Genomic DNA, 8,505 nt, shown 5'->3' with positions numbered 1-8,505 from the left:
GCTTAAGACAGGGTTTCTCTGTGTAGCCCTGGCTGTCCAGGAACTCACAGAGATCTGCCTGCCTTTGCCTCCCAAGTGCTGAGATTAAAGGCACGTCCCATCACTACCCAGATTAAATTTTTATTTTCAAAATTAATTAATTTTAGCCAGGCAGTGGTGCATGCATGCTTTTAATCCCAGCACTTGGGAGACAGAGGCAGGCAGATCTCTGAGTTCAAGGCCAGCCTGGTCTATAGAGTAAGTTCCAGGACAGCCAGGGCTACACAGAGAAACCTTGTCTCAGGGGGAAAAAAAAAAAACGAAACAATAATCAGACAACAACTAGAAGTCAGTTCTCTCCTTTTAACATGGGTCCTGGGAAAAGAACTCAGGGTATCAGGATTGGTGATGAAACTTTAACCCATACCCATTGAGCCAGCTCACTGGCTCGAACCCAGTTTTCAAAACCTCATTTACTTAATGTGTATGGGTGTTTGCCTGCATGTCTGCTCACCGAATGTGTGCTCATGCCCAAGAAGACCAGAAGAGGATGTAAGATCCCCTGGAACTGGAGTTACACCCGGGTGTGGGATGCCATGCGCTGGGTGTGAGATGCCATGTGCATACTGGGAACTGAACCCAGGTCCTCTGGAAGAGCAGCCAGGTCTCTTAATTCCTAACCTTCTCTCCAGCCCTGATCCAGTTTGTTTGTTTGCATGAACAGGTTCTGGGGACTGCACTCAGGCCCTTGTCACTGCACCTAGCACTTTACTGAGTGCATTCTCTTTCTATGTCCCCAATCAGCCCTTGATGCTTAGAGAGCATGACTATTTTGTCTGCCAATACACTCCCTGAACCTAATACAGTACCTAGCAACAGCTTAGTCAACACTTCTGAAAGGATGAGTGTGGCTCACCTGGCGCTTGCAGCGCACACAGAAGGTCTGGTGACATTGGGGACACGTTGCCTCCAGCTGTTCACGTTCATAGATGAAGCCAAAGGAACACTGTGAGTACAAGAGCATAGAGTTATTCAAGACCTGACCTGGTAACATCCCTTGCCCTCCACAGCTGACTCTGTTTGCCAGGCTTACCCGGGCACACCACAAGAACTTGGGGTCTCGCATGAGCACAGCCTCGGTAAGCTTCTTGTGAAACAGGGCATATGCATCTGGGTCTAGGCTCTCTCTGAGCTGGGGACAAGATACAGAGGTAGTAGACAGGTAGAAACTGGTTCAAAGCCTAGGACCCTTAAACCACAGCGCTATGGCCATAGTACCTGGATGTCAAGGGTGGAGAAGTAGCTGAGTAACTGTGCATCGTCGGTGAGGTCAGGGCGGCCACAGGCAGGGCACACCATGTCTGTGATGTGCTTCTCCTTCAGGGCAATGGTGAAGTGTTGGCGGAAGCATTCGGGGCATATGGTGCACTCACAGGAGATCAGGGCCTGCATCTACAGTGGGAGGGGGAGAAGAGGGAAAGGAGAATCTGCTGTCAGCCCTGGGAAGGGTCAGTAATCTACATGATACACATAATGACACAATTCAGGGATACACTGAAAAAAAACCGAGGTCTAATTAAGTGGGGAAGGAAAGCAAACTCAACTGCCTAGAGATGCCAGGCAGGTAAGACGCATCTAAAGACAGCCGGAAGGCGGCTGGCAATGGTGACATCTAAAGAAAAGTAACATGTCTCCAAAGGCATTTACATTTATTCAAAAGCGAAAGGCAATTACTTATATGTACTATATATGTGCACACGCGTGCACACATACACACATATAATGTACACACACACAATCAAAACCAAAACTTCAAAACCACATGGAGTCAGGCTGAGATAGATTGTATTTACCTGAAGAACTGCCACCTTTGACCTAGATTAAGTGGAGCCCAGAATATAATAAAGACCTGTTTCTATTACCTAGATATTGTGACACCCAAGATTACTATGCTGGGTATGGAACGTGCATGAAGGCATTTAACCCTCAGTGCTTTGTCATATGACAGCACATGTCTGTAATCCTAGCACTGGGAACATGGAGGCAGGAGGATCAGCTCATCTAAGATCATCTTTTACCAAATAGCTGTGATTTAAGTTCCAAGAGATTTGAGCTCTCTTGACCCCCATGGGCACCCACATACCTGTGACACAAATAAATGTACAAACATACAAAAAAAAAAAAAAACTTAAAAAATTGCTATTTTCTGTTGATGTGATTGTTGTGGTTATATTTTCAAATAACATTTCCCTTTTAGAGATATATACTAAAATACTTATCTATAAACCATGTGATATTTAAGATTCACTTCAAAATGACCTTATGCATATGCAGACAACAGGCATGGAGAGAAGAGGGTTTGTGAGCAGAGAGGAGAAGCCAGCTTGGTATATGACCTTTTAAACCTATTGTATTGTATGGGTAGTCTAGAACTCTGTGTACAAACTCACAGAGATCTGCTTGCCTCTGTCTCCTGAGAGCTAGGCTTAAAGGTGTGCAGCATACAGTTGGCAAAAGTGGGGTGCTTGCAGGGGGCTTAGGTCTTTTGTCACTAGGACATGCGCTGCGAGGGCTGCTGCACCCCATAATCTCCCTTTCTTCCTGACCAGGAGCTTAGTACTTTTGCTGACACATATCCTACCTGATGTGCCAGCAAAGGCCCAAAACAACAAGACCAACAGATGGAAAACTAAAACCTCAAAAAACGGCACGCCAAAATAAACCTTTTCTCTTCATAAGCTGGTTCACCCAATGCCTGAAGGTCTCAACATTTCTTAAGCGGGGCGCTCCTGTTCCTCATCACAAGGCTTCAGTGGGGTATGGACAACAGCAGAAGACAAGGCCAACCAGGCCGAGGTGGTTGCTCAGCAGGGGCGGCCATTCTAAGCCCAGGTGCACTAAGTAGGAAGAGGACTTACCCGGTTGCGGGGAAGGGCCCACCCGCACACAGCACATTCCTGGGCAAGCAGTCTGCGCAGAAAGGCCCGGTCCTGGCTGTGCCTCACAGCCTCCACTACATCCAACAACTCATAGTTCCTGGGTGTCTCCTGCAGCAGCGCCAGCGCCAGTTCTGCTCGACCCCAGCTGGGGAGTGTGTAGACTGCCAGAAGGCGTCTGACCAGGCTCTGCCATGGGATTCAGGAGGAGACACAGAAGCCGTCAGGCCCCTAGGATCTTCTCCCCCTAATTTTCTCTTGTTCCTTTAAGTGGGATACTACGGCCCAGTACCTGTCTGTCCAGCCCATCCCAGCAGGGAGTGGGTTCAGGGTCTCTGTCCCATAGGCGCTGATGGAAGGGCTCCAGGCGCTGGCGCTGTAACTCCGTCAGGGCCCGTGCCACGTCACCCCCATGCTGGAACAATGCCTGTAGTGACCCTTCTTTAGGCCCAAAGCCCAGGGACTGAAGCTCCTGTATCTGCATTTCAAAGCAGTGAGATGATGTTAAAAGGAAAAAGCAAGCAAAAGAGACACTGGTGCTCTCAACCCGTGCCACCCCCCAGCACAATGGTACCTTCCTCCTCCTGGCCCTCACACACTCCTGTACAGCTTCATCAAGGTTGCCATGACGATCAAGCCAGGCTTTTCGGGCTTCCTGACAGGAAAAGGCACCGAGCTCTGGATCCTGTTGTCCAGCTAGCTCTGCCACCATCTCCAGGACGTAGGACAGCTCTGAACGCAGCCACTGTAGGGGCACCTCAGTGCCTGAGTATTGTAAAGCTGAGAAGATCTCTTCTGGACTGGCACCTGCAGCTTCGCCTTCCTAATGAACAGTCGCACCCAGACAACAGCAGAGGCACATTAGGAAGGGAACTCTACTCACCTTTAGCCTGACCAACAATGGTTCAGCTAGGAAATACTGATCATGTGACCAATGCATAGCATGCTAACTGCCCTTTGGTAAGCTTTCAAAGTGAGGCAGCTACAGCTAGCATTCTGATATCAGAATGCTAATTAACAATCTATGGGATCTTCTTTCCCCCACAGCTCAGCCCCATCTCATCCCAGGCCCAGTCATCACCTGGATCATGCTCACGAGCTGGAGACTTTCCTTCCGCATCTTATCTTGGCGTTGTTTCTCTGGGTCTCCACAGGAAGCAGGCAGGGAGGAACTGAGGTGCTGTGAAGACCCTGGCTTTGGGGGTCCCTTTTCCAAAGAGCTGGGATAGGGCTGAAGAGCATGCTGTGCGGGGATAGGGTTGCGGGTTCGGTTGCACATAGCACACACCCAGACAGGGCCTGAATTGCAGAAGGTACAATGGTCACAGTACCACACCTGAGACTGGGCAGTGGAGAGCAAAGTATCCTCCTGCTGGAAAGGTAGAGAAAAATTATCCTATTGACTGTGTAACAAAGGATCATGACAGAGATACAGAGAAATACTAGGGAAACCAAAAGTAGACAGAATGTGGATTTAGAGAATGAGGTTAACAGGTGCAAATGGAGAGCTGGGAAGGCCAGGAACAGGTTACCTTAAGGGACTGTAGGCAAACACCAGCATCATGGGAATCCACCACCAAGCTGGGAGGCTGGGCCAGCCGAGGTCGCTCACATATGGCACATAGCACAGCTGCTGCCTCATTCTCAAAGGTACAGCTCTGGCAGGCCCACCGATCCCGTGCAGGCTCAGGGTCCAGGGCCACAGTTCCTTGGGAACCCTCTATTCCCGGCACCTTGCAGCCTTTGGGCTGACTACAGACTGCACAGAACAGTGCCCAAGGCTCATTTAGTGTGGCACAGGTAAGACAGGGCCAGGGCAGACAGGCATTTGCAGGGTCAGGGGAAGAAAGAGAACTATCTCCCGGGGTCAGGGAGGAGGAAGGGGGCCGTGGTTGGGATGAGGCAGGTAAACTGTAATAGAAAAGCAGACATGGCCAGCTGAGGTAGAGGTTAGAACCCGAGTCCCCTCACCCCTGCCTCTCCCATCACCTAGGTTATATATAATATAGGGCTCTGGTCTCTGTGGTTGCTGTTCTGTCTGGAACACTCTCATCCCATATCTGATTAATACTTAAAAGTGGGTTATAGACAACTTCTTCCAGGAAACAATCTCTTAACATCATGGTGGATGTTTAAAAGACTGATCCTTCAGACAAGACTGTATCCATCTACTTCCTACCTGTATATCATAACAATCTGTCTTATCGTGACAGCTACTTGCTTAGGGTTTATGTCTATAACTTCCTAGAGGGTTGTTCTCTATAAAACACCCTTTAATAGATAACCTGGCACATAATAGATACTCAAGTAATCTTCAATTTTCTTCTTAATTTCACTCTTCCCAAGAAGAGAAAGCCTCTCACCTAGAGCTTAGGTTCCTGGTCTGGTGGGCCCCAGGCACGGCTTGGCGAAGGTGATGAGCACGGGACGGATGCCCATGGAACAAAAGGTCACAAGCCGGGCATGAGACTTGGTTACAGGCGGGACAGTGCAGTGTGCCTGGGGCAGAGCCACAGAGGAAGCAGGGACTAGGAGTGGAGCCTGGAAAAATGAAACCAAAAGCATAAACCTTAACAAGCATTCATACTCCAGCCAAGATCTGGAGTCATATACCTACCAACAGGTGAATGAAGAAGTTTACACATAAGGGTAACTTTTGTAATAACACACATGCTAGAGCATCAGCTACAACAAACAAAATCTTGTTATGTAAAGGAAAATGGATGAAACTGGAGGATACCATGCTAAGCAAAACAAGTCAGACACAGAAAGACAAGCATCACCTTTATTTCTGCCTAACCACAATGTAGCCCTGGCTGGCTTGCTACTGACTATAGACCAGGCTAGCCTCAAACTCACAGATCCATCTGCCTCCACCTCCCCAGTGCTAAAAGGTGTGAGCTCCCTACCATGTTGGCCCACCCTCCTATTTACTTTTTACTTTGTGCAGCACATGTGTCATAATATTCAAATGAGGGCTAGATCCCTTAGGACCGGACTTAAGAATGGCTGTGAACTACCAAGTGGATGCTGGAAATTGAACTTACAACCTGTGCAAGAGCAAGAGGTGCTCTAAACCACTGAACCATCTCTCCAATCCCCAGAGTAGCCTTCTTAAAAAGACCAGGCTACTCAGTTGGAGAGATGGCTGAGCAGTTAAGATCAAATATTGCTCACGCAGTTTGAATCCCAGCACTCGTTGGGCAGCTCACCACGGTCTGTAACTCCAGCTGCAGGGGGATCAGTGGCTGCTGGCTACCATGGCGCCTGCGCCTACAGGCACATATCTACCCATCCACCTCCCACAACTAAAAATTAATATTAAAGGAGAAGAGACCAGGCTACACTTAAATCTGTTATGGGTTAGGGCAAGTCACAAAACTGTTCTTTATAACATCTAGACCTGTGTGGGGGACACTTTAATCTCTTGAGATAAAATATAAGGCTGGAGAGATGGCTCTGGTTAAGAGCACTGGCTGCTCCACCGGAGGTCCTGAGTTCAATTCCCAGCACCCACATGGTGGCTCACAACCATCTGTAACAGGCGCTGATGCCCTCTTCTGTCTGATGCTCTCTTCTGTCAAACTGGCATACGTGCAAACAGAATGTTCATATACATAAATCTTTTAAAAGACAAATACAAGAAGACAAAAGAAAATCCTCAATCTGCATCAACTTTAGTCTAATATTTTCTCCCGTAAAGGTGCATACAATACCTGGGGCAGAGGGGAGGGGGCCAGGAACAATCTCTCTCAAAAGGGGGTGAAACTCTGAAAGCTGCAACATCTGAGAAAGAAAGCAGAGAATGGGCAAGTGCCTGGGCCACAGAGTCCCATAAACTCGGTACCCTGTGTTTAACAACACCCTTTCTGCCTTCCTTACATCATCTTCAACGTTGTCTCTTAGCAGCTGGTCCAGTGCATTCTGTCTTGGATGAGTATTCTGCAGACAAGATTAAAAGAATTCCCACCTTGAACACGTTCTCCTTGTAAGCCTTGATCCCCTAACATTCAAAGGGAGAAAGTGTAGCAGAGGCTTCCAGACTGCTGCAGCAAAAGAATTCCTCAGCATGGGGGGGCGGGTTTCAAAGTACCCTGAATTAGGTGGGGCTCTCAGTCTAGTACTTAAAGACCTTAGAATCAGAAGGCCATCTCACCTGCAACAGCAAGCTGAGCTCCGTACGAAGCAGTAGTACTTCTAGTGTGACTATGGCAACCTGGTATTCATCTGGTTCCTCCTGTCCTTCGGGGAAACTCAGTCCATCCGGGCGCTCCTCAGTATAGCCATACAACCGTAGTACATCCCGGCCACCCTGGCACACATTCAAGGCCGGGTCACCATCTAACAGACCTCCTAGGCAATGGAGCTGGTCCCCGACTCAGCACACCCTCAAGCCCTTCTGGTCAACCCCAAGCATAGGTCTAGTCCCCTTCTCCGATAAGGCCCAAGGGTTTCACCTGTACAGCATCCACCGTGCTGCGAAAGACAGGGTTATTAAACTTCACTGAGCGCCAATACCGGGGCCGCTGCGGGCTGAGGAGGTTGCGACCGTATTTTTCCAGGATGTTCAGGGCCGTGGATAGAGTGCTGAGGTAGTTTCGAGGCTGGGAGCATTCAGAAAAGCAGAGATGTGAGCCTAGCCCACCTGGCCTCTGAGCCTAGGTCCCCTTCCGTGGCGCGCCGGGCGGGCTTGACCTCACCTCCCCATGAGCGTTGCAGCGGACCAAGCGTCCGGCGTCCAGCTGCAGGTACCGCGCGGATGGTGGCAGAGAGGTGGCCAGAAGCGGCGTGAGCTGCTCCAGGGGAAAAACCTGCGCAGAATCCCACCTCAGGGCGCTCGCCAGCTCCTCGCGGGCCGCCAGGAACGCTCGCTCCTCGTCTCCCGGCATCCCGAGGCTGGAGACAGGCTCAGCTTCGCCGCCCTCCAGAGGCGGGCGCAGGTGCGCGCGGCGCCACAGCCGCCGGGTCACTTAAGCCACCGCCCCGCTCAGCCCCAGCCACGGCCAGGGTTACCGGGAACAGGAAGTCCTGGCAGAGAGGGCGGGACCGTGGACCACTTTAGAGGAAAAGGCGGGCTCAGAGTGACGGAAAAGCTATGATCAGGAAGGGTGGCCAGGTCGCGGCCAATGAGGAAACCGCGGCCCCGCCCATAATGCGACGGAACCTTCTTCCTCCGAATCAGGCTCTCTTCTTCGCCTTCCCTTAAACTATCCCACCCCTTCCGGAGGGACCTACCTCCCATGCGAGGGTTTAATTTTGCCCAAAGCTTTCCTATCTTTATTTCCACAACGTTGGTTCTGTCCCCTTCCCCAGCGGGGAAGCCCCACCTGAACGGGGACTGGCTCTGGCCGCCCTGAGGCCGGCTCAGGCAGACTCCTCTCTCCTCTAGTCTGTCCTGAAGGGAAGGCAGTCCCGCTCCCCCTGCTCCCTTCCATCCTGCCAGGCTTTCCTCCTTCTTACCCTTCCTACTCTCTCGGATCCTCCTCGGTCCCCTCAGTCTAGCCTCATGGAACCCCACTTCTGGGTACCCTCTTTCCTATTGTCCCACCCTCTCTCAGTCCAGTACTTCCCCTGGACGGTCCTTGCTATA

The 8,505-nt window shown here is 50.4% G+C and overlaps 1 protein-coding gene across 4 annotated transcripts in view; it reads right to left on the bottom strand.

The window, feature by feature from the left end:
* The window catches only part of Rnf31 (ring finger protein 31), a 12,045-nt gene extending 3,576 nt beyond the window's left edge, over positions 1–8,469 (bottom strand). Inside the window, exons 1-16 of one of the 4 annotated variants that reach the window (XM_031361305.1) lie at positions 8,376–8,469; positions 7,616–7,943; positions 7,373–7,519; positions 7,072–7,227; positions 6,798–6,857; positions 6,632–6,701; positions 5,279–5,456; positions 4,448–4,826; positions 4,252–4,287; positions 3,997–4,158; positions 3,490–3,738; positions 3,208–3,393; positions 2,898–3,104; positions 1,258–1,431; positions 1,073–1,171; positions 896–985 (exon numbers count right to left, since the gene is read on the bottom strand). In XM_031361305.1, the coding sequence (XP_031217165.1) occupies positions 896–985; positions 1,073–1,171; positions 1,258–1,431; positions 2,898–3,104; positions 3,208–3,393; positions 3,490–3,738; positions 3,997–4,158; positions 4,252–4,287; positions 4,448–4,826; positions 5,279–5,456; positions 6,632–6,701; positions 6,798–6,857; positions 7,072–7,227; positions 7,373–7,519; positions 7,616–7,804 (2,382 nt within the window). In that variant the 5' untranslated portion in view covers positions 7,805–7,943; positions 8,376–8,469. Of the gene's footprint in view, positions 1–895; positions 986–1,072; positions 1,172–1,257; positions 1,432–2,897; positions 3,105–3,207; positions 3,394–3,489; positions 3,739–3,996; positions 4,288–4,447; positions 4,827–5,278; positions 5,457–6,631; positions 6,702–6,797; positions 6,858–7,071; positions 7,228–7,372; positions 7,520–7,615; positions 7,944–8,375 lie in introns of all 4 variants that reach the window. The other 3 variants (XM_031361306.1, XM_031361303.1, XM_031361302.1) reach the window with 3 other exon arrangements.
* Between the last annotated feature and the right edge of the window lie 36 nt (positions 8,470–8,505).

Source organism: Mastomys coucha, unplaced genomic scaffold, assembly GCF_008632895.1.
Source record: "Mastomys coucha isolate ucsf_1 unplaced genomic scaffold, UCSF_Mcou_1 pScaffold9, whole genome shotgun sequence".
Taxonomy (NCBI): Eukaryota; Metazoa; Chordata; class Mammalia; order Rodentia; family Muridae; genus Mastomys; species Mastomys coucha.
The sequence above is the reverse complement of the archived record's forward strand: the minus strand, read 5'-3'. Positions and strand labels throughout refer to the sequence as shown.